General features: G+C 51.8%; 1 protein-coding gene across 1 annotated transcript; it reads right to left on the bottom strand.

Annotated features, from left to right (window-relative positions):
• USP11 (ubiquitin specific peptidase 11) lies at positions 1–27,801 on the bottom strand. The gene is given in 22 exon segments (XM_083421194.1): positions 1–1,497; positions 2,376–2,464; positions 4,631–4,746; positions 6,097–6,246; positions 7,214–7,326; positions 7,556–7,626; positions 8,515–8,850; positions 8,949–9,046; positions 10,912–11,118; positions 11,950–12,044; positions 12,221–12,304; positions 12,796–13,020; positions 13,996–14,154; positions 14,244–14,417; positions 15,342–15,441; positions 16,676–16,737; positions 17,733–17,878; positions 18,360–18,477; positions 20,410–20,540; positions 20,967–21,076; positions 27,549–27,774; positions 27,777–27,801. Coding segments are annotated over 22 exon segments (3,003 nt in total). The 5' UTR covers positions 27,787–27,801; the 3' UTR covers positions 1–1,314.
• Positions 27,802–27,927: the final 126 nt, after the last annotated feature.

Genomic DNA, 27,927 nt, shown 5'->3' on the forward strand with positions numbered 1-27,927 from the left:
TTTGAAAGAAGTTACTTTATGTACAAGTTTTGCCACATGCCAAAAATATTTTCTTCTGGGAAAAAAAAACACCTTCAAAAGAAAAGAAAGAAGCCCCCAGAGTCAAGTGAAGGAATATTCTTCCCAAACTCCTTAAGAAAATACCCGATGTGCTTCTGCAGGCCAAGCCTGCCTCCGCGGGTGTCCTGTCCCTGCTCTCCCCAAACATTGCACGCAGAAACCTATTTACAAGCCAGTGCAATCCCTGAGCCTGGAAGCAGCAGCAGTGGCACCAGAGACACTCGGCAGAGGGGAGAGAACTTCCGTGCACTTCTGTGGGCCCAGGGCAGGCGCACCACCCCAGGCACCAGGTGCCAGGGCAGAGAAGGAAGCGGGCATTCAGTGCTGGTGGCGGCGGGTGTTGGAGACACTCCTCCTCTGCCGGGGGGGGGGGGGTGGCAGTGGCAGCAGCAGCAGCTGTGACACGGTGCAGGCCCTCAACCCCTCCGTGGCCTTGCCACAGGCTTTGCTGCTAGACTCTGAAGCGGCACCTCAGCCCAGCAGCTCGACCACCACCCCTGTAGCTAGAGAGGGGCTTTGGAAGCAGCCGGCTGTCAGAGAAGGAGGTCCATGAAATGCAGGTCAAGGGGAGCCGTTGGCTGTGAGAGGAAGACAGCGGTGGGGCAATGGCTGGAATTATTGCTCTTGTTGAGGGGAAGAGGAGGCACTTGGGAGGTGAGGGGGGAGAAAACAAGGGTCTGTTTATCCAGCCAGTGACCAATGGGAGGGTTTTTTTGGGGTAGGGGAAGTGTCCCAACCATCTGCAGAACCACAGCGGGGTTTGAATACCTTTGCAAAGTCCTGCAGGGCTGTCTAGAGCAGAGGCCCTAAAACCAGGAGCAGCAGAATAAGGTCAACTCCCCCTTATGCTAGAGAGTAAAAGGGGAGGGGCAGCACCCACAAGGGATCACACGAACGATGCACACATCCCCTCCCCCATGTGAGATGGAGAAGAGGGACACTTCACCCCCTCCCCCTTCGCATCTTATAAAAATGCTGGTGCAAGACAGTGGCCCTGTCAAGGGGGCTGTAGACACACACACACTCACCAAAACACCCCCTTCAGAGCAGGGGAACTATGTGCAAAGCAAAGGGCCCTGCGGTTTGGGGCACAGCAGAGGGGATCCATTCCCCCTCCCCCCTATTCCATAGCCTGAGTAAAGAGCTGCTGCCCTTGGAGAATCCACCGCTGGCTTCAGTCTGAGGAAGGGAAGAGGCAGGGCTTGCAGCCGCCCTCCCCGGCTGCAGATGGAGGAGGGAGGGTGGGGATCAAGGTCAGTCCACATCCATAAAGTCCCTGCTGGCTTGCTCTCTGGGGTGGGGCTCGCAGCAGGCCCCGCCGCCGCCACCACCGCCGTCCTGGTCTCTGGAACCTGCGGCACTAGTGGGCGCAGCAAGGAGGACGGGGTGCCGGATTTTGTCCTGGCGCTGGTAGAAGAGCACATAGGCAGCTTTGGACTGTTGGGGGAGAAAAGAAGCATAAGAGGCAGCAGGTGAGGTTAAAAGAGATGCTTGGGAGCCTGAGATGCAGATCAGGGGAAGGGGGGTGACAGGGGGAGTTCAAGTGGCATAGGATGGGGCGAGGGAGAGTCAGGAGACATGCAAAGGTCCACACCGTTGAGTTAAAATGTCCTGTACCGCTTTTTCAAAGAGGATCAAAGCAACTTGCACTACAGGAAACTCAGTTCACAAAGAATCAATGGGGTAGAGTAGATCACATAACCAAGAAGTGGGGTTTGTGTTTGAGTTCTCCTTGCCCCACATCTCCAGGCCATGAAGCTGATAGAGCAAGTCATTCTCAGAGTTGTGAGGATATTGTTGGGTTGGAGGGGGGAAGGAGAGCAGTCAGATCTCGAGATCCATTGCTTGAGGGCTGCATCACTGCTACCCTGAGCTCACTGGAGGAAGGGCAGAGTGCCAACGTGAGAGATTCAAGTTCCTGACCCTCCATTCTTAGTCCATGGAAAGACCAATGAAGCAGACAGACCGCAGTGCCAAGACCTCCTTCCTGCCCCCACTGCACCCCTCAACTTGTTCAGGATAACACCAGGGGGCTTCTAAAGCAGGAAAAAGGGATAAGTATCAGTCTGCTTGAGAAAAGAGACTGGAGGACAACCAAGTTCTGCTTCTTCCTTGCAAATGAAAAGCCCAGTCTGCTTAGAGACATGCCTTGCTGAGATGCGATGGAGGTGTTTTTGCAAAGAGATGCACAGGCCTTTGAGAGGGAGATTTTGCCAGCCTGCCAGCCAAGAGGGTGGGATGGCATTGGCATCCAAGACACCTGCCAGCAAGTGCCAAGAAGCTGAGCCCATCCAGGGCTGCCCTGCCTGACTCACCTCAATCTGGACTTTGGAAACTGCAGAGACACTGCTGTCATCAAAGTAGAACCACGTTCCGCTGTCTTTGTTCCGGGCAAAAGTCGTGTCTAGAGGGCACAAAGACCAGTCAGACTCACCAAAGTGCTGCTTTGCCTTCTGACACCCTTTGTGCCCCTTCAGATGCTTCACAATCACATCGCCTGTCAGCCACTACCTAAGCACTTTGGTCCTCCATTTGTGGAACCTTCCTCCCATTTGAAGAGAAAAGAATCGGGCCAGCTGGAGCTTCTGCACAAATAGCATTTTGCGTGGCGCACCCAGCCCTCTGGGGAGGGAATCTGCCGGATGGGCTACCTGCACTGCTCCTCTGCTGCATGAATCCTGCCGCTAGCTGAGGCATCCATCAGCAGGGCCTCGGTTTACATTTAAAGCGGAACCGAGCAAGTTCTAAGCTGAACTAGCGTCCACTAAGATCTCTGAAACTGTAAAAGGGCTGGTGAGGTCTTAACAGTTGGAGAAGGGATTTTCATTCCGCACTGAGCTTTCCCCCTCCCCTCAGGGACACCACTTCCTACCCACCCCTCTTTCATCTACCAAGAGCCAACATTTGTTTGCACTTAGCCTTTTCTAATAGCAGCTGTTTACTCCCCATGTGAAATTCTGCAACAATGAATTGTTCATTTCTAGACTGTTCTCATGGTCATTTCTGTTCCTTACTGTTTTGTTCCCCCAAAAAGAAATAGCTCTCGCACAGACACACAGGCCACATTCACCTGCAGTGCTAAAGAATGGTTTAGCATCCTGATAGGCCAGAGCAGGCCGTGGGCTTGTGTTTTTGGCAGGGGAGCTGCAAGACACTTCAGTTTCTGTCCTAATTAGCCAGAGTTCAGTGTGATGTCCTAAACTGAACTTAATCATAACTATGGTTACAGAAAACAAACTGGCTTCATAAACCATGGTTTGAAGTTGGCTGGTTTTCACTAACTATGGCTAAGACTAATTGAACTGACACAAACTGTGGATGTCACAACAAGCTGAGGTTACCCCCTTCCTCAAGGAGTTTCACCCCATGTCTCATTTAATTAAAGCATCTGCTCTGTTGTATCTGTACAGCATGTCACCAATGCTGGTTTCGTTTAGTTGCTTCTACTGACTCCGCAAATGTTCTCTGCTCTGTTGGTTTGTACAGTTTTCAATGCTGAGTTTTATTATTCTACTGTTTGATGTGAGCCCCCCACCCCCAGGAGGGGTTCTTTGTAACTACAGGGTATCATATAGTATTACAAGATGGTGATAATAACAATACAGATTTAAATTCAGTTTACCGTATTTTTCTGTGTTTAAGATGATGTTTTTTGCTAAATTTTGTTAGTCAAAAATTGGGGGTCATCTTATACATGGACAAATATGGTATTTCCCTGATCTTCCCGCAGCCGCCAGAGAATGCTTCCACACATGCCGCTCTTTCTCACATGCACACACATATGTGCCAGGTCATGGGCTGCGCTGCAAACCAGGCAAAGTTACGGGCAGCAACTGGAGCACTGAAAGGCAAGTGCATCTGGGGCCCGCTCCACTCCTCTGCTTGGCGCGTGTGCCCTGGAGAAAGAAACCGAGTGCCCCAAGTGCCAACGGCTGCCTAGGGAGACTTGAGGCTCTCCAGCAGTAAAGCACAATGTCCCTTCAGTGCCACCGCCAGGAGAATGGGGGTTGCGGTCAAAATTATCTCAACAGCTTTGAGGGCAATTGCCCCCCAAAAGCTGAGCAAATTCTTAATTTCTTAGTTTGAGGTTAAAAAAAAATAGGGGTCGTCTTATACATGCAAAAGTATGGTACTACATGGGGTGGGATTCACCTAATAAGCCCCGGTCAGCAGAAGCCCTGCCCAGGGACTTCCACAATGGGGCTTTCCTTCCCTCTCCCCTCTCTGAGCTCCCCCTGAAATTGGCTCTGGGGGTATGTGGAAATTGAGAGAACTCGCCAGTACAGCACACGGGGAGGAGGGGAGGGATCATTCCACCTGGCAAGCTGAAATGCTGGCGCAGACAGAATTACTGGAAAGCCACCCATTAGATCTCAGATTTACCTATTGTGCATTTTCACTTTGTAGGAAGGATAAATGAACCAAAGTCCTAAGTCTTCGGCTGCCCAACAAAGCGCTGGCTCCAATTTTGCTGTTAACCATTTCATTTCAACTCCAAGTGTCTCTTCCCCACCTTGCACGCATTCCCTCAACACAAAAAGAATACATACAGCCCCCAAATAATACATACAGTGCCCATCTCGGAGACCCCCGTAGTGGTTCGACACGGCGATGAGGTCATATTTGTACAGTGTGGGGTCAGTGTCTTTCTGTGGCTTGATGACGAAGTCTGAGAAATCCAGATCCCTACAGGACAGAGATGATAATGCTGCTGTTTCCTAAGGCCAGAGGGGGATCCCCTCAGCAACACCCTCCACATAGTTTTGGGGCAGAACCAGCACTGGCATCAAAAGTCACAGCCACCCTATTCCTAAGCATATTCCTAAGCATCATGCTAACTTTTGGGGTTTAAGGCTGCACTTTCCTGAAGTGTTTTCAAGAACACCTTGAAACACAAACACCCGCTCAGAAATTCTCCCCCCCCCCCCCCGTAAGGCCCGTTACTTCCTGCCGACAGCTGAGGAGAGTCTTGTGAATCAGCCCATAGAAAGTTGCTAGCTTTCAGTTGTTTTTACTAGACTGCTAAGAGGGAGAAGAAAAGGCTAAGGAGTAAACCCCACAACATTTTTGAGTGGAGTCCTGCAGATGGCCAAATGGCACCGTGAACGCCTTCTTCCGGCAACTCCTGCAGGCAAGCTAGGGACAAATGTATTGTTCTGCTTCCTTTGGAGGCCAAAAGGGGGCAGGTCTTGTCTCTGGGCAACCCAGAACTTCCACACTGGCTGCCCAGGCTTGCGCCCCGGAGAGGTCACTTTGGTGTTGCTAACACAGTGGTTTGACTGCCCACTCCATTGTCTCTTGAGACAGACGGATGCCAACAAGTGACTTCTAACCTCTGTTTCCCAGCAGGTTGTGGTGGGAGAGAAACCCTTTGCTTTCCGTAAAGCAGGAAAATGCAGACGACTAACCTCCAAGCATGCTAGTAAAAACAAGTGTCTTCTACCAGTTGGGTTGGTGTAGGAGGAATGCTTAGACATGCTAGTGATCAAGTGATCTATAAATGACACGAACAAACAAATGCCAGGCTGGCTCAGGCTCTCAAGCACCACACAATTCTAGAGTGCCCTCTGGGTGCCCTGAAGTCAGACATGGGGGGAACCCATGCTGGACTCTTGACTCTCATCATCTCCACCTTTGGGCCACCCTGACTTGGGCTGATGGGTGTTGAGAGCCCACAGTGCCCGGAGGGCCACAAGTTCCCCAGTCCTGCATTAAAGTCATTTTTTTAAAAAGCAAATGTGCTCCATTTTATCAGGTATCTTCAGAACTGGGGAAGTGCTCCCTGCAAGCTGCATAAGCCAGCTCCAGTGGGAAGTCAACATGCCTTCTGAAAAACCTTTATTGATACTGGGTTCGAAAGGAGGAGGTAACTCTTTGGCCCGTGGAATCCTGAAAATTTAACAAGCATGCCTGTTTCCTCCGAAAGATTTCTCCCCAGTGGAATGATTTCAGAGGCATGAGCCACCCCAAATAAGCTGCCCCCATGTCTCTTCTCACCCCTACAAATTGTCTAATGATCTGGACCAAGTGGCTTACTGGACAGGGAACTCCACCAGGGTGTCGAGCTTCTCCCTGGAGAACTTGGTGTAGGAAAAGCGCTTGAGGTGGATGATCAGGATCTCTGGCAGTGACCACAAGTCCAGCTTCTTGGTGGCCAACTGGTGCTTCTTGCAGGTGGGGCAGTACCTGCACGAGAGGAGCTGGAGGTGAGCACAGCACTCAGAACAGCAGAAAAGCCACAGGTGTTTGCAGGAGGACTAGCAGGCAACCCATCTTAGGACACAAAGGAGGAATCCTGAGACGGGTATCTGGGTTGGGGGTAGGAGAACAAACGTGAAAATGATTTGGTCAGGGCACCCAAAATCCTGCAACACACACCAATTCTGAAAACTGAAAAATGCCCAGCCAAACACTAGGTGAAAAAGAGGGTCATCAGGAGGATCTGCAAAGAGACTGGCATATTTACCCACCAGCCCCATGGTTCATCATCTCTTTGAAGTGAGAAGTCTGGAAGTCTGGTGTCATCAGCTGTGATGGACCAGAAGACTCTGCCATTGATGCCCGCTGCACATGAAGGCATGTTGCCCATGATGAAACCTATGCACATCCTGTGTGTGTGGAGGGGTGGGGGTTGTCCTGCCTCTTACATAACAAAAGTGCACGGGGTCACATTGCATGGGGGGGGGGGACTCCCTCCTTCTCAAGATCCCCCGAAGGCTCTCCAGTCAGGCTAGGCAAGAGGGTTCCAGCTGTAAGGCCCCTTGGCTGCCACTACCAGGCCAGAGTCATAGAATCATAGAATAGAATCATAGAGTTGGAAGAGACCACAAGGGCCATCGAGTCCAACCCCCTGCCAAGCAGGAAACACCATCAGAGCACTCCTGACATATGGTTGTCAAGCCTCTGCTTAAAGACCTCCAAAGAAGGAGACTCCACCACACTCCTTGGCAGCAAATTCCACTGGGGCCATCTGCACAGCAAGCAATACCAGGCCTGAACAGTTTGAGCCATAAGAGAATCTGGCTTTGCCAACCCACGACTGGAAGGTCAGAGCCAGCTGCCTCCAGGATTCGACTCCGCTCCACCCGTAGCTCCTTCCCTTCCTTTCTGCCTCTGGAAGCAAGAGCCCCACCCAACCCACCAGGGCTCTCACCAGGGATTCTCCTCCTCCAGGGTCTCCACGGTGGTGAAGAGTTCGAGGCACTCCTGCAGCCTCACTGGATTCTTCCTTGGCGTGAAGTCCATGCAGTCGTGCTTGATGTAGCCCTGGCAGTGCACACACGGGGGGGGGGGGGGGAGAGAGAGGTGAGCGGAAGTGGGGAGGGGGTGCCCATCACCCTCCAGTTTTTTGCTTGTTGTCCCTGAGAGCCAGGCTGGCAGGAACTGGGAGTCCAGAACCCCCAGGAGGTCTGCCAGGTCCCTGTGGCTGGGCTGGAGGAGGGCAAGGGAAAGAGAAAGGAGGACGACTGGGGGCAGGAAAATGCCTCGCCCTCACCTCCGCCTCCGCCTCATTGTAGTAGCGTTTCCTCATGTTGGAGTCCCAGTCCATGGCAATGTACGGTTGGGCTGTGCCAAGGGCAGAAACTGTGGTTAAAGTGGCAGGAACCCCGAGCATCTCTCAAGGCAGTGCAGGAGAAAGTCATTCATGAAACCCCAGGCCAGAAGGACCCTGCACAGGACTAATCCTGCTGCTCTCCAGTCACCACTGCCACACCCACTACAGTCCCACCCCCTACAGAAGTATCCAGAGGGCAGTGCGTCAGAAGGAAAGGGGCCAAACAATGAGGAATTTTGTCACTGGAGCAGAAAAGGGTTTCTAGCCAAAGGGCCATCTTCCCTTCCAGGTAATCTTTTGTAGGGCACATGTCACTGGTGGCTGCAATTACTCCAGCAATGCAGCCATTAAGACCCTGCATGGAGCCTTGACACTCACTGACCAGAAGGGGGAAAGGCGAGAACACGCTCACTTCTTAGGGCTGTATCCTTAAGAGCACAAGAGCCCTGAGAGATCAGGCCAAGGCCCCACCTGGTCTGGCATCCTGTTCTCACAGGGGGAGACCCCAGGCAGGACCTGAGGGCAGCAGCACCCTCCCCTCCTGCAAATTTCAGCAACTGATAGGACCTAAATTAGTGGACCTAAGCGAGTCGTGTTCATTCGTGTCAACAGGTCCACTCTGGTTAGGACTGACCCGGGACACAAGCCTTAATCAACATTCCAGTAGATGAGTGTTTGCATATCTGAGCTGGAGGCCGTTAAACAAAAAAGGTGAACCTGAGAATTTCACAGAAGGGGGCTGGAATAGCCCACGGACACGTGTGCAGCCAGGCTGGGAGAAAGGCTCCCAAGAGGGCCTCCCCACCCCCACCTGTCGCTGCAACAACCGCAAGGGAATCCCAGAGACTCTCCCGCCCCCCACTATTGGGAGCTTGCATGGACGAGGAGGGAAGACTCACAGTTGAAGGAGACGGTGCTGCCCTCATCCTGGGCAGCCGTCCGGTCGCTGGTCCCGTTGGAATTGACGGCCTGGAGGGTGAAGAGCAGCTTGCGGCGCTTCTGGCAGCATTTGCGTTTGGCCTGGTTGGCCGTCGGGGGGCTGGGGCTGGAAGAGGGTGTCTGGGGGGACTGAGGGGGCTGCTGAGGAGCTGGGCTGGGGCTGGGGCTGGGCCTCCCCTCCACGCCAGCCCCTTCCTCCCCCACAGAGGCGTCCGAGGGGTTTTCCTCCGCCTCCGAGCTGGGCTCCTGGCTCGTGGAGCCTTCTGCCGTCGTCTCTTCCTCCTCCTCGTCCTCCCCTGTTGTGCATTTGGGGAGGAAAGGACAGGCAGCGCCCAAATTAAAAACCTGGCCAGCCCCACCCCATCAACACTCTGCCCTCGCACCAACCCCTCACCTTCGCTCAGCCCATTGGGCCTCTTGTTGTAGAGGTCCTCCTCATCCTCCTCACTCGGATCCTCCTCTTCCTCAGAGTCTGGTCGTGTCACGTAGCGGCTGCCAAAATGGGGGGGGGGGGGAGGAAGCAAGTCACACCCTTGGCCACTAGGGGGAACCACTGTCATGGCTCCACCGCTCCCCCCTGTGGCAGCACTGTGCAATGAAGGGCGCTGCTGGATGAAGATTTGAGTGAAAAAAGCAAGAGACATGCTTGTCAACTGGGAGAGGCACAGGGCTGGAGGGAGAGCAGGGGCAAAGCTACTTTGCAGAAAAATAATGTTAAAAGAAGATTCCGTAAAGTTTTTGCTTCAGGCATGAGCCAAGGTTTACCAGGTTTAATAGAGAGCAGAGCGTTTGAGCATGAATGGGCCACGTCTCCCCCCTCCCCCTCGGGAGCAAAGTGCCCCAGATCATGCACTGAACGCTTCTCGCTTTTTGGTAATAGGAATATCCCTCTGAGCATCTGGAGACCAAGGGGGTGCAACTATGGTGCCCTGCACTGCCAAGTGCAGCAGCAAGCCCAAGGCTGCTGCAGGGAGATGGCAGGCAAGTCCAATACAACACACCTGCCGGCCCCAGGGCAGTTCTTCCATCTGCCATAACTGCAAACACAGCTCCCTGTGAAGATTTCTCTCCCTGCAAGCAGCAGACCTAGAGGGAGTGGCCTCCCTGCTTTGGAAGGGCCTGAATGGGGAGTTCAAACTCAAACTGGAACCAACGACCCAGCTAGACTTTTATATCTTCTCGCACACAAGAAGAGAACCTGGATTGTTGAACCCAAAGCAGTTTTTAGGGGCATGCAGGAGCGTCCCCAGATCCAACCCCTGGCATCTCCAGGGAGGGCTGGGAAGAGAGCCCTGCCTGAACCCCTGGAGAGCTGCTGCCAGCCAGTGCTGACAATACCAAGCAAGACAGACCAGTGGTCCAGCTGAGGGTAAGGCCGTTCCCCATGTTCCTTTGTTTCTACTGAATTCTGTGCTGCAAACCACAAAGTGAGGCTGAAGCCGTTCAGGAAGTGCCCTGCCAAAGATGTGGATCTTGAGGGACATAAAGAAAAAAAGGAGTGGGGTAGGAGGAAGCACAGCATAGGGGAAGGAAGGCAGATGTGCTGGAAAAGTACCAGAAAGGGAGCAGACCCCAGCTAGGAACTCCTAGGAAACAGTACAGCCCCAAGGGGAAAGCACCTTGGAGTAAGGAAAGGAGATTCCCATCCCACAAACCTGTGGGATAGAAGGAGCCATTTAGTTGCAGGGGGGGGGGGGACAATGGGGGATTGAGGTTCAAATGCATCCTCAGCCTTGAATGCTCACTGTGTGATCTTGTCTGTGAAAGTCACCCAGGGCTGGTTGACCCATGCGCAGAAACATCATTTTGAGGCCTACCGTCAAGCATGAATGAGGCCACCAGAACCAAGGGTTCCATGTCCCCTCCAAGGTTTATAAAACAAGAGACTGTTCAGACACACAAGCTGCTGGCCCTCCAATATGGAGTAAAATCAAGAGATGGACACTGAACCACCTGGATCTCACCTTCTGGCCTTCAACCTGAAAGTTGGGATCCAGGAGTGGACAGCAGCCTGACCACAGGTGAGCCGCACCAGCACCATACAAAACGCAACACAAACATTCCCAAGGTCCCCAAATACCTATGTTTGGGCTAAGGGTGGGTCTCAGGTCTAGACAAAAGTTGAAGACTACTGGCCTACCTGATGCAAAAAGGAAAACAAAGGCAAAAATAACCTAGGGCAAAACTCTAAGTCTCCCCACTGCCTCTGGATGGCAGGCACATCCTACAAGGCAGCCCCTAGGCAAGGCACTGCTGTCCCCTCCACTCCCACCCTCTTCAAAGCAAGGCAGGCAAAAGCAGGAAGGGCACTCGGTCTGGGAGGAATTGGAGGGCCAAGGCTGCTGCCAGGAACTCACGAGAGCCGGTGCAGCAAGAGCTGATAGAGCGAGTCCCAGGAGAGCTGGTCCCGGGGCACAGACACCAGGAGCGGGTGACCAAAGAGAACCACCCCATAGTAGGTGTTGCTGTAGTCGCGGCCCTGGGTGCGCTCGCGGAGGTACACGGGGAGCACCACTGCATCTGCCGTGGCCGGATCCTCCAGTGTGGACACAGACACCTCGTATCTGGAGGGAGAAGGAGACAAAGAGTGAGATGGGCGCACAACCCTAGAGTCTGTCAAGACTGGCCCGTACGGGCAGGGGTACCTTTACCTTTTTATATATATATACGGAACCAATTTTTTTTCTACACTTTTCTTGTTTTATGTTCGTAACTGTTCTTTGTTTCATTTTACAGTGGTATATTTCATTGTTCTAACACACTTTGGGGCATTACAGTAAAGGGTGGGTAAGAAATCTAATAAATATCCAGAGGGCAGGCCCCGCCAGGCCTCCAGATACATTTCAGCAGCAGGCAGAAAGAATAACAGAATTGCAGCGATGGAAAGGACCCCACGGGCAATGCAGCATTCTGTCGCTGGCTGTATGCTACAAAGAGCCGCTTCTGTCCCTGCCCAGATATGCTACTTCCAGGGCCAGCTTCAATTATCTCACTAACTCCTAGATGCTTTCCATAAGGCGCTCTTTGTACACATGAGCCCATTTCTCCAACTCTGGCCAACATCAGGTTCCACAGAGGTACTGCAAAGATGCCCCCTCCTCAAAGAGAGCTCCTCCCTGCTGGTCTTCAGGTGCAGCCAAGACAACCCCATTCCTGCAGATTCAGGTAGGGAGCCGTGTTGGCCTGACACAGTCAAAATAAAATAAATAGATAAATATAAATTGTCCAGTAGCACCTCAGAGACCAACTAAGTTTGTTCTGGGTATAAGCTTTTGTGTGCATGCACACTTCTTTAGATGCACCTTCTTGCAGACCTAGCATGCCTAGGCATCTTCCTTCTCCAATGGATCTACCCCAACCCTCCTCCGCTGCAGCCCCCCTGACCGCACACTCACATGAAGATGTCGTCCCGGTCCAGGATGCAGCTGAGGGATTCTTCCATCTGGTAGATCTTGTAGAAGCGGTGACTGAACACGTCAGCCACCATCATCTGAGAAAGAGAGACACACCGAGTCACCACAGAGGGAAGAAGGAACTAAGGGAACTCTTTTACTGATTATTTATTTAACCAGATTCAATCAAAATCTCTAAGCAGTTTACTTAACATATGCACTAAAATTACTGATTAAAAAAATCAGATGTTTTTCTCTCTGCCCCCAAACTCACCCGCTCAGCAGGCACCTCTGTATGCTTGGAGAGGCTGTGGCAGAGATCTAGCACTTTCCCGGCCTTTGGGACAATCAGTCTGTGCTGTAAAGAAAAGAAAGGAAAAAAGGAAGTTCAACTTAGTGTTGAGAGTCTGCCTGGAACAAAGCCAGAAGCCCAAACCCAAGACAGGTTGCCGTGAGGTGACACGCTGTCTCCTTGGGGACCACCTCCCATGGCTCTCCCAAGGCTCCCTTCAGCTCACAGCCAGATATGAGCATGTCCTGCCCCCGCCCGCCTCTGTGGGGCACCCTGGGGTTCATTGTCCCCAGGCAGGAAGAGTATAGACAGGAAACTGCTGGGTACCAAATCACACCATTGGTTCCCTCTAGCTCAGCACTGCCAGCAGCTCTCCAGGGTTGCAAACAGGAGACATTTGAAGCCGCACCTGAAGGTGCTGGGAATTGAACCAGACTCCAGGCAGGCAAGCAAGGCATTGGCTTTCTGGTCCTTACTGCAAATCCCAGCGACTCAATCCTGGTTCGTGCAGAAGCCCTGCTCGTCTTGCCAGGCACCTTCCCTGACTAGTTGCTTACCTGTTCGGGTTTCTTGCTGGGGTCCATGGACACGAAGAAAACCTCCATCACCCGGTCCTTGCTGATGGGCAGGGGAGCACTGAGGTAGCAGAAGGGATCAAAGGTCACCGAAATCTTGCCACATTCGGGGCACACCAGCGTCGACTTGAAGAGCCCGTGGAAGATGTCGACAATGATGGAGTGGTTGCGGCGCTTGTGGTTCCGCCACGCTTCCTCCGCTACTTCCTGGGAGGGAGAAGGAAGAGCTGAAGGAAGGACAGGGCTTCCCTCTAGCAAGGGGCACATCACTGCCAAGGGGTTCCAAAACACATACACCCAAAACCCAGGAACAAGCCTAGCTGATAAATCAGTTTCTAGGACGCAAGGCTGGCAGTCGAGACCTTTGTCCTACTGCTGCCCTCCAGGGGTTTGGGGCTACAGCTCTGTGCTGGTCAGGGTGGATGGGATTGCAGGCCAAGCATCCCGAGGGAGGGAGGCTGCCTTAGAAACAGCACTGAGCTGCCTGCACAGCACAGAAACCTCCTGCAAACCCCCTCAAGGACAGAGCTCTCCTCCAGCTTGGAAGCCCAAGAGCAAAGCTAAGCTCCTCTTTGCCGGCTGTGGAGGCGAAGGTGGGATGTGCCGTCACCTGAGATATTGTGCAGTGGTAGAAGGCTCCAGAAATTCATTAAGATTATGAACTGAATTGAACATACAATGACAGAGTATTTCCTGCATCCCACCTTCTATGGCAGCAGTAGGAGACCTGCAGCCTTCCAGTTACTGTCAGACCCCCAAGTCCCATCAGCCACTCTCCGTGTGGTCAATGGCTCAGGAATTGCTGTCCACCAGAAATCTCAAGGACCACAGGCTCCCCATCCCTGCTCAGGGCACTGCCTCAAACAGCCTCCAAATTCCATCATTCGCCAGTGAAAAAGCTTTGGCCGAGTCAGCACCTCTGTTTTCCACCGCATGTTACAGGAAGCTAGTGACCTGCTCTGTGAGGCTACACTGAGGATCAAGACTACCAAAGACTCAGCCCATCACTGAACTTCCGATGGAAGCAACACACAAAGAGCATGGAAATCACAACTGAGAAGGTTGCGAGTTTGCCCAGGTTTACTCCCAATGTGCCACATTCATTTAAAAAAACAACGCAAAAGTGGCTGGGCCCCAGAGTTGAAATCCCCAACGCTGCCAGGCCCTGGCCACCCTGCTCACCTCGTCTGGCCTCCCTGCTGCATCCTTCAGCTCGATGTACTCTTTCTTCTTGACCCGGTTGAGGTCCTCATGCAGCCCGTCAAGCAGAAAGGAGAGCAGCTCCTGGGAGTCATGCTGCTGGTAGCCAAGGAACTGGGAGGCAAAATGGCCCACTTTGGTCTGCAGGGAAGAGGAACACCAAGAGGGAGGCCTTGAGCCCCAAGGAAGGTGGCAAGAGGAAGCGCAATGGCGAGGAAAAGGAAGCTCACCTTGAACATGCGAGGCACGATGGAGCGGTGGTGGCCGGACCACTGCTGCTTGATGAGGTCAGCGTAGGCCTCTGCAATCTCACCCTTCATGCCCAGGGGGTTGTTGAAGTTCAGCTCATCCAGGTAGCGGTTGTTGAGGAAATACTCAGTCAGAGGGGGCACATTGCTGAGACACTGAGAGAGAGAAAGAGGACCATAGTCCATAGAAGGAGGAGCTCAGCAATTCCAGAATGGAACAGGTCTTGCATATCCTAAGAACCTCAGCTGCTTGTGTATTCCAAGAAAGTCTTTAGGTACAAGAGTGAAAATAAACTTCCAAGTATGCACTGAGACTTGCACAGAAGACTCGTTCCCCCAAGCCAGGATAGACAGGACAGAGAAGACTCATTCCCCCAAGCCAGGATATCTATCCTGGCAGTTCTTTGCCCCTTTGCTTCCTGGCGGCTCCTCAAGCAGCTCAGAGAGCACGTGGTAAGGACACAATATTAAGCGGCTCACCAGTCGGGGGGGGGGGGGGACCTGCAGAAAGAAGATGACCACTTGGCTTCTCTGCCTTAGGAGGATCTAGTTCCCACCCATTAACCCACCAACACCTAACCCGAGATCTCCCGGTGTAGGGCAGTAGACAAATTTAATAAATGGTAATAGCAATAATAACTGGAGAACTGCTTCAAGTCTTTCCAGCAGACAGCAAGTTTTGCTGTTTTACTCCCCACTAGTGGGCAGACAGAGAACTGCAACAGTGCACCCTGCTAGAGAGCTCAAGCAAAACCCTCCTTTTGGCTGAGGGGCTCAGCCTCCAAGCAACAGCCCCCCCCCCCAAGCCTCCATTTTTATTTACTGTGCTCATGTCCTACAAGGAGCTCAAGGCAGAGTCTGCTGCTCTTCTCCCCACCAGCCTCCATTTTTATTCCCACAGCAACCGGAGTGAGGTGGGTTAGGCGTTAAAGAGACAATGACTGGTCCAAGACCACCTGGCGAGCGCCACGGTCAAGTGGGGAATTTGAACCCAGGTCTCGCAGGCCCTAGTCCACCCACTTAACCAGCTAGGCTGTCCAGGCTCTCAGCTCTGCACCTGCCACAGCCTGCGCCTCATACCTGCAAAGCGGAGTTCATGAAGCAGGTGTTGCCTAAGTTGGTGAGACCACAGACGCCAGGCTGGCCCTGATAGAGTTCCTCGTCCTCGAGGGAGTTCTTCCTGGGGGGGGGGGGGAGAGGGAGACTGTGAAGAAGGGCAGCCAGAGGATGAGGCCCAGGGTCAGGAGCCAGACCACAGTGAATCCCACAGCACAAGTTGCACTTAACTCTTTAATTGCAAAAACACATTTGGCACAGGAGTGTCAGGCCTAATGAGCACAGCAGCGCATCTCCAGTAGGTTTTGCCTGCATGAAGCCAACACTGAGACAGAAGGTCCCCACCTCTCTCAGCTGCCTAAGCCCCCTCCTCTCCAGGGTTTCCCCCAAGCAATTGGAAACTGTGCCGGCGTGCAGCCAACCTCTCCTCCACCCTCTTCATGCCTCTTCTGGTTCTGGGACACCAGGGGGAGGGGCTGCACCAGGAGGAGGAGACCCCCCCCCAGGTTCCTTTTTATTACTTTTTTATCATTTTCAATTTTTTACAACTTTAAACAGATAACTTTAAGTCCAAATACAAAACATACATTTATCGTTGATTTCCCTCCCACCCCCATCCGTGGTTCATTTTCTTTTCTACTACATATTCTATTCCGCCGCCGCCGCCACCCCCCATTCTCATTTTTCCAATTTTATATCAATATATTTCTTACTGCTGAATTTATTCTAATGCTGTTAACATTTTAATATGTTTATATTTTTTTTCAAATATCTTTTCCAATCTTCCTTAAAAATTCTTTCATCCTGATCTCTTATTTCTATATATTCTGCCAATTTCATCTGCCATTCTTCCTTTGTTGGTGTCGTGCCCTCTTTCTATTTCTGTGCAGACACCAAGGGTGCTGCTGTAGTTGTGTACACGAAGAAATTTTGAGACTCCCTGGATTCTTCACCAGCTGGACTCTGCTCTGCCTCCGAGTCTGGACTGCTCTCTGCCACAGACTCTCCCTGTTCACTAAGACCTGTTACCCCTTCAGCTTCCACCACCTCCTCTGCCCAGTCTCCTTCCTCTGACCACACATTGTCGTCCCACCACAAATCTCTGGGCTATGAGCCTTCTTCCCTTGGGGGCTCTCCAGCTGGTTCTTTCCACCATTCCTCGACATCCATGACACCCGACTATCTGCTGGAACAAACAACAGCCAGAGAACAGCAGCACCTGCAGCCTCCCACAGTTCAGGCTCAATCTGCTCCTGAGACGCAGCAGCCTCTCAGGCAGGGAGGCAGACTCTGAAAGCGCTGAGGAAAGCCAGGTGCCCCACTTTCGATCTGTGCAAACACCACATGCAGGTACTCACATGATATGTGGTCTAGAGCTGGGCCAAGTGCCGTCCTTACTCCTGGTCTCCATTACCACCACCTGGCAGGAGTGCAGGTGCCAGCAGGGGGAGGGGAGAAGGGAGGGAGGAAGGAAGGAAGGAAGGAAGGAAGGAAGGAAGGAAGGAAGGAAGGAAGGAAAGAAGGGCTGGATTAACTGCCATGTATCTGGACAAGCGTCTCCGAGGGGCTCATAATAGAAGCTGCCATTCCTTCAGTCCAAAACAGATGGGCCCGGAAAAAGCCAACTGGTGGCAAAGCATCTCAACGCACTCGTATTCACTTTAAAACTGTTTAACTAACTCCAGCACACTTTGTTTTTTAAAAAGGGAAATGGGGCGGTGAGGGAGAGGTGCTAGCGCAGGTGTCTGTCTGAAGGCAACTGATTCTTCTTCTTTTTTCCCCTCAGCCTCATCTCCCTCCATCACGCCTCCCAGTTTTGTGTTGTTGGTTTTTAATGGCAGGAGCAGCAAGAGGGTATGGGCTGGTTTTAAATCAAGCTTATGCGATGGACTCTTCTCTGTTCTTTATTAGCATCCAGTGTAGTAGAGGGGAAGACAACCCAGGATCCAAGTCCAGGTCAGGCTGGCCTGTGGCTTGTGCAGGAGGGGAACTGGCTAGAGATTCTGGAAGGGTGAGCTTAAACACAAATGCTCCTCACTATGGTGTCAAAGCCTCACACAGAGGCTCCACACTGGGGACCCCAAGAGGATATGAACCCACCCTTCCTATCCCACCAGGCTATTTTTCCCTCTAGCCCAAGCTGACCAGTGAGCTCAGAGCAGACTAGGCCAACTGGCCGTAGCTCTCCAAGGCCAACTCAAACCCTTGGACTCAGGTGTGGAAAACCGTTGGCCCTCCAGATCTTGCTGAACTGCAATGCCCATCCCTCTTGGCCCTCCTGGCAGTGGCTGGTGGCAGTTCTGGTTCAGCAACATCTGGGCAGAGGTTCCTCACACCTGAATGGACATGCCAGGGATGGATCCTGAGATCTTCTGCCCGCAAAGTAGCCCCAGACCCTGGAGATAGGAGCGTTACCTGCCCTGAACTGAGGCAGGCATCCAACACCGTCATCTGCAAGTTCCGTAGCCGCTCACATGAGCCGTCTGAGTTTTTCACCCACAACCTTGTCTCAGCCTCTGCTGGAACGGAAAACTGGCGTCGTGCTTCCTTCAGCACCATTTCTAGGTGAGGGAAAGAGGTTGTTTTATTTATTTATGTTTAAAATAGATATGTGACCAGTGCTATTTTCTGGAGGTACATACCCCTAAACATTTTGTGAATCTAACAGAAGAAACTAAAAATGGCAGCCTCATTTCCTGTCATGGTGTTTCCTGAGTCTCAGAGGGAAGCGAGCGTTTAATGTGTGAAGCAGGAGTTGGAATCTAGCACCTCATGGCAATGTGGAAGTTACTGTGAGCTGTCAGCTGTGTAATAGGAGGTAATGCATGTTCTTTGTACTTTTGTCCAATTTAATGTATTAATTTTTCCCAATTTGAACCACAAAATGGATTTTCTTGAGTGAAAATGAGTGTACCCCTAAACATTTTTTTTAGGGGGAAAAGCACTGTATGTGACCAAAGGAGAAATGGTCCCTCTGTGAGAATCCTGGGCCTTATTCCTTCTCCTCACAGCCCGTCTTGTCTCCACCATCTGGGTCCTTACCGATAACGTCCATTCGGCTAAACTGGGCAGTGACAGGGTTGTCCATGTCACTGTGCTGGCAAAGGTAAAGTTCCACCAGGTAAACCTCCACTTTCTGCATGCTGGAAAGATCCACCACCTGAGAAGGAAGAATCAGAACTGCATCCGTCAGTAAGAGACCGTGTACCATTAAAGGGGGTGGGGGAAACCTGAGCAATGCATTTCGTCTCTGCCAACACCAAGGGATCCTTGAGGAACATCAGTATTTCTGAGCAATGTGGAATACGTTGTTCTGTTGGACTCTATGACAGGAAAAGCACTGTCTCCACAGTCAGTTTCTAGCTCTCATGGCTGTGGGCAAAAGACTGAAACTGTGCAGGGGGTTTCTGCTAAAAGCTCAATAAAACTTCACAGCCCAACTCCATGTGCCTTTTTGCTCAGAGGTGATACTGCCCCGCAATCTGAGCTGAGGTAAGCACAGGACTGCAGCCTTTAAAGCAAGGGGAGCTAAGGTCCAGAGAGAGAGAGAGAGAGAGAGAGAGAGAGAGAGAGAGAGACCACTGTGCACCAAAAGGGAACAAGCAGAGCACTTGCTAGGATACTGGGCTCCACCAGAGAGCAGGAATGGCTTCAGAGGGGGCTGTGTCCAGTTAGTCTCTCTGCAGCCACGACCTCAACAGGCCCGCCAATCTTTTCAGCGCCCCCTGCAAAACAGGGCCGCTGGCCTAGATTGAAGGGACGTGGTAAAAATTTCTAAGAGAACGTTTATGAAGGATGCCGAAGGAACCTATGCTGCCCAGGGGTTGCCAACCTTTTGGCACCCATTGGGGCACCTGCAAAGCACCAGAAGTGACATGAGCCCCGCGTGCGGGAAACGCCCTTGCCCCTGGGCCACAGTTAGGCTTGCAAAAAGCCACCAGCTGGCCAAAGGCTCCCTCTGGGTCTAGTTCCAGCAAGGAGAGGGCATGGGACTTTCTGGGTGCCGGGGCAAGCCTCTGCAGGCCCATGTGCACCCGCAGGCACTGCACTGGGGATCAATGATAAAGCACACTTCCAGTTAAAATTCTTCTTATTCCACACAAGACAGCTGCTGTCACTGACATGAGGAGAGGAGTTTCACACAGAAAGTCCTGCAGCCTCTCCTCACATTCCTGTCACACTCTTGGTACAGTGGTACCTCGGGTTACAGACGCCTCAGGTTACAGATGCTTCAGGTTACAGACTCTGCTAATCCAGAAATATTATCTCGGGTTAAGAACTTTGCTTCAGGATGAGAACAGAAATCGCGCAGCGGCAGACCCCATTAGCTAAAGTGGAACCTCAGGTTAAGAACGGACCTCCAGAACGAATTCAGTTCTTAACCCGAGGTACCACTGTACTCTATAACCAGTGCTCCCCCCCCCCTAAATAAATGTTCAGGGGTTTTCTCATTTTCCTACTCATATTGAAATACTGCCCCTCAATGAGGCCAAACTTGGATTCACAAAATGTTTAGGGGTACGCATACTCCTGCGTCCCCCCAGAAAAAGAGCACTGTCTTTAACCTAAGCTAAATGGCCTGTTCCTACATCCTGGCAAGTGCTGGCCATTACAATGGCTGGAAAGCGGGCAAAGAATGAGAGCTTCTGCGTTGGGAGCAACCTGAGCTGAGGGTGGAGATGCCAGACAGGGGGGGCCAGACATCAGTTTCCCAGGGCTGAGGGTCCATTAACCTCAGAGGGTCTCCAGGGACTTTCCTGCATAAGAGTGAATGGAAAGCACTTGGCTGCACAGGTGAAAATAAAGGCTGACCTCAGGGATACCTTTGGCGTGGGGACTCTGCCAGTTGCTGAACCACCAAGGCTCTTGGGCAGCCCTCTCTCCACCGAGAACCAAGGGAAGTCCCAGCCAGGGGGCACACCCATAGAGTGTGACTGTATGGAGGAAACTGGGAACAACCTGTGGCCACCCAGACGTCCTAGGAATCCAACACACAACCAATTGCTCAGGGATGTGATGGCAGCTGGGAATCCCAATATCAGGAGCACAGATTCCTCAACAGTCCATGCTCTCTAAGCTACAAACTTCTCACCTTGCGCTCAATGGCTGGCTGGTCATGCTCAAGGCCATACCAGGTCACCAGCTTGTTCCAGACCTCCTCTGGCACCAGAACGTATTCCTCATGCTCCACCAGTCTATCCTTCAACCGGTACGACTCTGTATCTGGGAGGATGGAAGGAAGGAAAAGGGCTTGAAATCCAACAGGGCCGTCTGTCTGTGGAGAAGGAGAAAGGCTGGCACAGGACCTTCATCAGCAGAACTCCCTGCTGCAAGACAGGAAAGCTATTTCTCAACTTCCAACACATTTCCCCTTCCATGATACAGCAACTGCATCAAGGAGCCAGCTCTGGGATGGAAAGCCAGATGAACAGCTGACTGGGCATCTTTGGATCTGTTGCTACATCTTAGCCCACGCTACCCCACAGGGTTGTTGTCTGGATAAAATGAATGACATTCTGGGCTCCTTGGAGGATGGGGGTAAAAATGACATAGTGCTGGTTTTCATCTAGCTGTGCTGCCCTGGGAATGTATGTCAAGGGAAGAAGGAAAGAATCTCAAAATAAAATAATAGGACAGAGGAAGCTGTACCTTCAAAGAGCTCAGCATTGTTGATCCGTCCAGGGAAAGAGATGGAGTTTTGATCTCCAGATTCCACGTATGCTCTCCACTGTTTGTACCAATGATTCTCCAGCAAATACCTGTGGGCAAAGAAACAGCAAGTTCACATCCAGAACTACACCAGTGTGCATAAACATAAGCAGGCAAGTCTCCCTCCATCCTCCAGCCCAAACAGGGTCAGGAAGGATGCCTCCTCCACAAGGAAAGCTAAGGTCTCAATCCAAGGCCTTGCAACTGTGCCAAATACTGCATACATCTGCTTGCAGCTTATCAGTCCAGACAACTGAGAATTCCCACTATTTTGATTGAAATAGCAAATTTCTAGTCCTCTTGACCACAGAGATAAGCTTTAAAAAGGTAACGATCACACCATCCAAAGGCTCAGATAAGGAGGAGGCAGGTCATGGCTCCCTTCAGCTGCAACCACTCTTTGCAGCTTCCTGTCACAGACCCAGTACCAGCTCACCCAGGTCTGCTAATATCCAAAGTCCTCCTCTTCTCCACTTCCCTAGACTATGGAAGTAAAGATGGGCAACAGGGAAGATTCTGGAGCAGATCATTAAGCAAACAGTCTGTGAGCACCTAGAAAGGAATGCTGTCATCACCAATAATCAGCATGGATTTCTGAAAAATAAGTCATGTCAGACTAACCTGATCTCGTTTTTTGACAGAATTACAAGCCTGGTAGATGAAGGGAACGCAGTGGATGTAGCCTACCTCGATTTCAGCAAGGCATTTGACAAGGTGCCCCATGATATTCTTGTAAGGAAGCTGGTAAAATGCGGTCTTGACTATGCTACCACTCAGTGGATTTGTAACTGGCTGACTGACCGAACCCAAAGGGTGCTCATCAATGGTTCCTCCTCATCCTGGAGAAGAGTGACTAGTGGGGTGCCACAGGGTTCTGTCTCGGGCCCGGTCTTATTCAACATCTTTATCAACGACTTGGAGGATGGACTCAAGGGCATCCTGATCAAATTTGCAGATGACACCAAACTGGGAGGGGTGGCTAACACCCCAGAGGACAGGATCACACTTCAAAACGACATTGACAGATTAGAGAACTGGGCCAAAACAAACAAGATGAATTTTAACAGGGAGAAATGTAAAGTATTGCACTTGGGCAAAAAAAATGAGAGGCACAAATACAAGATGGGTGACACCTGGCTTGAGAGCAGTACATGTGAAAAGGATGTAGGAGTCTTGGTTGACCACAAACTTGACATGAGCCAACAGTATGACGCGGCAGCTAAAAAAGCCAATGCAATTCTGGGCTGCATCAATAGGAGTATAGCATCTAGATTAAGGGAAGTAATAGTGCCACTGTATTCTGCTCTGGTCAGACCTCACCTGGAGTACTGTGTCCAGTTCTGGGCACCACAGTTCAAGAAGGACACTGACAAACTGGAAGGTGTCCAGAGGAGGGCAACCAAAATGGTCAAAGGCCTGGAAACGATGCCTTATGAGGAACGGCTAAGGGAGCTGGGCATGGTTAGCCTGGAGAAGAGGAGGTTAAGGGGTGATATGATAGCCATGTTCAAATATATAAAAGGATGTCACATAGAGGAGGGAGAAAGGTTGTTTTCTGCTGCTCCAGAGAAGCAGACACGGAGCAATGGATCCAAACTACAAGAAAGAAGATTCTACCTAAACATTAGGAAGAACTTCCTGACAGTAAGAGCTGTTCGACAGTGGGATTTGCTGCCAAGGAGTGTGGTGGAGTCTCCTTCTTTGGAGGTCTTTCAGCAGAGGCTTGACAACCATATGTCAGGAGTGCTCTGATGGTGTTTCCTGCTTGGCAGGGGGTTGGACTCGATGGCCCTTGTGGTCTCTTCCAACTCTATGATTCTATGATTCTAACACAGTCACAGCTTCGACTGAAAGCAAACAGGTGTGCCTAAGAAATTGTAAGTTATTTCTAGGCCCATCATCTAAAAATATTTAATTAAGTAAACACCTTGAACCAAACTATGACTTAACTTAAATATATATGTACATATTACCCACACTTCAATCTATGTGCTTTGTTGCAATGCGAAAGAATACACAAAGTAACTTTTGCTTATTAAATTGTGAATTGCCACATCATTAGAAGGAAAGGCCCGCACTTGCAGCCCCCCAGAATAAAACAACCCCTTCCAGTTGCTCCTGGTTCAAATATCAAGTTAGCCAAGAATTTACCAGGCAAGCCCCTGCCATTCAGTCTCAACCCCAATCCTACAATTTGCAACTACTGGATAGAAATGACCATTCCTCACACCAGGGGCAGGGCAACGTCGGTCCCTCCAGACATCAGCTGCCATCACCCTGACCAGCATGGCCAATGCCCTGAAAAAACTGGAATTTTAGCCCAGCCAAGACCCAGAGGGCACACATTTCCTCATCCCATTTTGCAGGGTCACTGTGTAAGAATTAGACTGCAATCCAACACTCACCTACCTGGGAATAAGCCCCACTGAACTCAGCAGGACTTCCTCCTTAGACACGCAGAGTATTGTGCAATGTATAAGAAATACTTGGGACGTTCGAAATAAGAGTCTTTCTATTAAATGGATTAAACCACGTAGCCTCAATTATTTGCATAATTTATTCTTGCATTCAACTTGCAGATGTGGATTGTCTACAAAAGTCAGTTTTAATTTTCTGCTTGGCAGTAAACCTTGGCAGAAAAACCTGCATTCCACCCCCAAGGTGGTTGATTTTATATTACCCCTTTATACCACCGTAGGGTCAGCTCAGACCATGAAATATGTGTCCCATCCTGAAAAACAGTTCCCTCTCCTATTGCCCTGGGGCACTATATTAAGAAGTCCACAGAAGGGAACAGGCTGTCACCTTAACACCAGCCGCACGATGGCAAGGAGCAACCTGACGGCAGCGGAGCCTCCGCCTCATCTTCCAGTCACATCTCTGGCGGCTCAACACAAACCACAGGGCCATAAAAGGGGTCGGCACAACCTTAAATACATATTTGGTGTGTTGTAAGCAGACCACCTCGAAGTTTCCACCCTTTTCACGGAGGAAACTTTGTTCTAGCAGCAGCATCAAGGTTTGGACCCCTTCCTCGTAATACTGCCTTGGACATTAATGTAAGTTCAAGTGCAGAATGCTCAGCTTCCGCCCTTTTGTGACTGTGCAGGGGTCTCTGGACATTAAGGAAAGCAGGTGGGGTAAGGGGAAGACCCCCCCCCCTCTGCTCTGCCCTACATCCAATGGCACACTCTCACTGACTGAGCTCAGCCCTGGGTGGTTCCTCCATCCAGGCAAGCTCCATGGGGCCAGGAGGAGTGGGAAGGGCTGAGGAGGGGGAACCCAAAGGCAAGATCACAGCTTGCAGGTGTTATGCTGGCTCAGCATCCAATGGCACAGTCCCACTGAGAACCTGGGAGCGACACCATCTGATAAAGCCAGCATCCTTGAAATTCCTCAAGGCTTTGGCCCCCAAGGAGAAGCAACACATGAAATGAAAGCATGCCTTTTAGTTAAGACAGACATCAGCCCAGCAAAGAGTTCTATGTCGCTAAAAAGCCTGCCAAGTCTAATATATGGTCTCTCTTTCCTTTGCTCATGATTTCAGGCCCAGACTAGTTCTAACTCAAGATCAATGAAGACCATTAATTGGCTGGAAAACATTTTTAATGCTAGGAAAAAGTTCTAAGTTCTTCTCAGGCTGGGGAAACCAGTGGCTGGGGAATCCCTCAGGGCTACCACAGTGGGACAGATCTTAGGAAGGAAAGGGCAGAACAGCTTGTTGAAAGCAGTTCAACCCCCCGCCCCCGTGAGAGTCTGCACCAGCTTCCCAGGGAGCTACATATTGATCATGACACTCATTCACTGCCATGCAAGGCTGGCTCCTCCCACTAGTGAGTCATGGGGAGGAAATTAAATGGGGGACCAAACTGGATCCGTGCAAGCAATAACTGCAGCAGCTTTCTTGTCTCAGCCCATTGTGTGAGCAGGAGCAGAGGGGAGAAACAGCAGGGGAGCCTGTGCAGAATGAAGGGCACAGAAGAGGCGTAGAGAGCTTTAAAAAACAAGGACTAGATCAGTGGTTTTCAACCTTGTGGGGTCCACAGCTCCCTCGACCAACCACATTCTTTCTGCAGCTCCCCTGTGGAAGCCACTTAGCCTGGGGCTCCAGTACAGAACGTGCATGAAGTAGGGACTTCCCCGTTCCGCCCTGCCCCTTTTTGGAGCCCCTTTTGGACACGTGAATGTGGCAATACAAGTGTCAATGAGAACCCAAGCAAACATGTAAAACTAAGGAACTGAAGTTGAGGAGGATTCTTGTTTGTGTGTAGGGAGGGGGAGATTTTAAGAAGATCAACAGTCAGGCAAAAATGTTTCCCCACTTTTTTTGCCATTGTTTTATTTCAGGAAGATAACGGGCTGCAAGTTAAAGGTGTCGACTCCCCCAAATGTTCCTCAGAGAGAAAAATAATGCAGGAAGATATGGGCTGCAAGTTAATGAAAGGATGCCCCCCCGGGCTCCCCTGAATGTTCCTCATGTCACCCCAGGGTGCCACAGCACACTGGTCAAAAACCAATGGACCAGAAGCTTGAAGCTGGTATGCAATGTGAACCGACTTACTTGTCCCACACTTAACTCATTCACGCTGCAATCCTATGCACACATTTACTAGGAAACAAGCTCTTTTGAACTCAGTGGGATGACTGGCTTCCAAGTAAAGGAGCGTGAGATCGGACTACGCACCCCATGGAACTGTAGAGTTTGAAGGGACCTGAAGATCCTCTACAACCCCCTGCAATGAAATGAGGAAGCTCTGCCTTTCTGCTCTGTGACAACGGAGGTGGTTTGTTTCACTACTGGGGCTGTGGTTCCCCAACTGTCTTCCCCAAGACACAACTGCATGTTAGTTGGCACAAAACAGGTTGGAGAGGTAAGATTTTTCTAAACCCCATCTAGAAGAAAAGTACTGTATTTTTTGCCCTATAGGACGCACTTTCCCCCCTCCAAAAATGAAGGGGAAATGTGTGTGCATCCTATGGGGCGAATGCGGGCTTTCGCTGAAGCCTGGAGAGCGAGAGGGGTCGGTGCGCAGGCTCTCTAGGCTTCAAGAGGCTCTGCACTACCCTCGGGAGACCGGCGCCACTTCGCGCCCGCCTCCCAATGGCTGCGCAGAGCTGCCTGCAGTCCCAGGGGGAGCGCAGCTCTGCGCAGCCATCGAGAGGGGGGCACAAAGTCGCACCCGCTTCCCGATGGCTGCGCAGAGCTGCCTGCATTCCGAAGCCTGGGGAGACCGGCGCAACTTACCGCTGGCCTCCCTAGGCTTGAGGATAGCAGGCTGTTCTCGGGGCTGGGATTGGGGGAAGCTTGGGCTTCCCCCGCGCCAGCCCCGCGCCTAGGGGGGAAATAATTTTTTTTTATTTCCCGCCCCCCCCCAAAAAAACTAGGTGCGTCCTATGGGGCGGTGCGCCCTATGGGGCAAAAAATACGGTAGATGTAGCTGACACAGGGAGTTCTAGGTTCAGTGACAAAAAAAGGAAGTTTGCCAGTTTATCGAGGGTGAAACTAAAACTCATTCCACAGAAGATAAAGCCACACAAGGATACAGAAGACGCCAAGCGCTCATGCAAGAGAGACAGGAGCTGCTACCAAATGAAGCTGGCCTTGTAGGTGGGGCAGCTGAGAAACCGAAACTTCACTGCACTTGGATGAAGCCACTAAGAGGGCGGGGGGGGGGGTAAGAAAGCTTTGGAACCAAGCCCACAGCATGTCTATGGGGGATCACCCACCTCCAAAACGAAGGTAGCCCTTAAAAACAACAACTCAGTGCTCGGGGGGGGGGGGGGGCAGGAGCAGCTGTCTCCAACAGTAACTCCATGCTAAGTACCTATTGAAATTATTTCTGACACAGACACAGAAGTCTTTTCTTGGGGTGGGGATCACCAAGGTCACCTCAATAATCCTGCTACACGAGAAAAAACAAAGGGGGGGGAGGGAGGTGACTGGTTTTCAATCACATAGTTGTTTAGAAATATTTGAATGCTACAGCAAAGCACACATATTTTGGCGAAGAGTTTAGAACCACGAATTCTTTTTTTTTTAAAGGGAAAAAAAACCATGTAGGAAGAGTGGGTCGCATTCAGGAAATCCACTGATGTAGTTGGAGTGTCTACCCAAGACACAGGAAGGAACAGAAGAAAACGAATTAAACAACCAAACGCAAGAAGATGCCAAGCTGATTCAGAGCAGCTATTGCCTCCCAAGAGGAAAAAGGGGAATAGCACTTTCATTCCGGAAGTGAACATGTCAGCAGTATGAGAACTGTGCTCCAGAAGAACTTGAGACTAAGGGAGCCGAAGCAGCGCGTCTGAAGGGAGTAAATCCCGCGAGCTTCCAGGGAGAGGAAACGCTCCGCGACGCCCGCCGCCGGGCAGCCCCGTCCCGCCCCGAGGAGGGCGGCCTCCCGGGAGCCCGGCGGGGGATTCCGAGGAAGGAGCTCGCCGCGACCCCCGTCCGAGGGAGGGACTCGGCGCCGGTTCCCGGAGGGGTCTCCTCGCGAGGAGCCTCCGCCCCGCCCCGCTCACCACTTCTCTCCGGCGCGCAGCGGGCGCTCCCTCCCGGGCTGCTCGGGCCCCTCGCCCTCCACCTGCCGCCTCTGGGCCTCCAGCCCCGGCAGCGCCGCCGCCGGCGGCCCCCGCTCCGCAGCCATCGCCGCCTCCCGCCCGGAAGCCCGTCGAGGAGGCGCCCGGCTCCCGCCGCCACGCCCCCCCGCTTCCGCCGGCCCCGAGAGGTGGGGCGGGAAGGGGAGCTGGCCGGCGCCATCTTGAGGGCGGCGTCCGTGACGAGCGGGGAGGGGACTCGGGCCCGGCCGCTTGGCTGCCCCGTCTCTAGCCGAAAATGGACGCGGCCTCTTTTTCTCCGTATACCGGGTGCCGTCAGAGAGAAAGTAGAGGGGACGCGATG

This window comes from Podarcis tiliguerta (assembly GCF_965153285.1).
Source record: "Podarcis tiliguerta genome assembly, chromosome: 17".
NCBI lineage: Eukaryota > Metazoa > Chordata > Lepidosauria > Squamata > Lacertidae > Podarcis > Podarcis tiliguerta.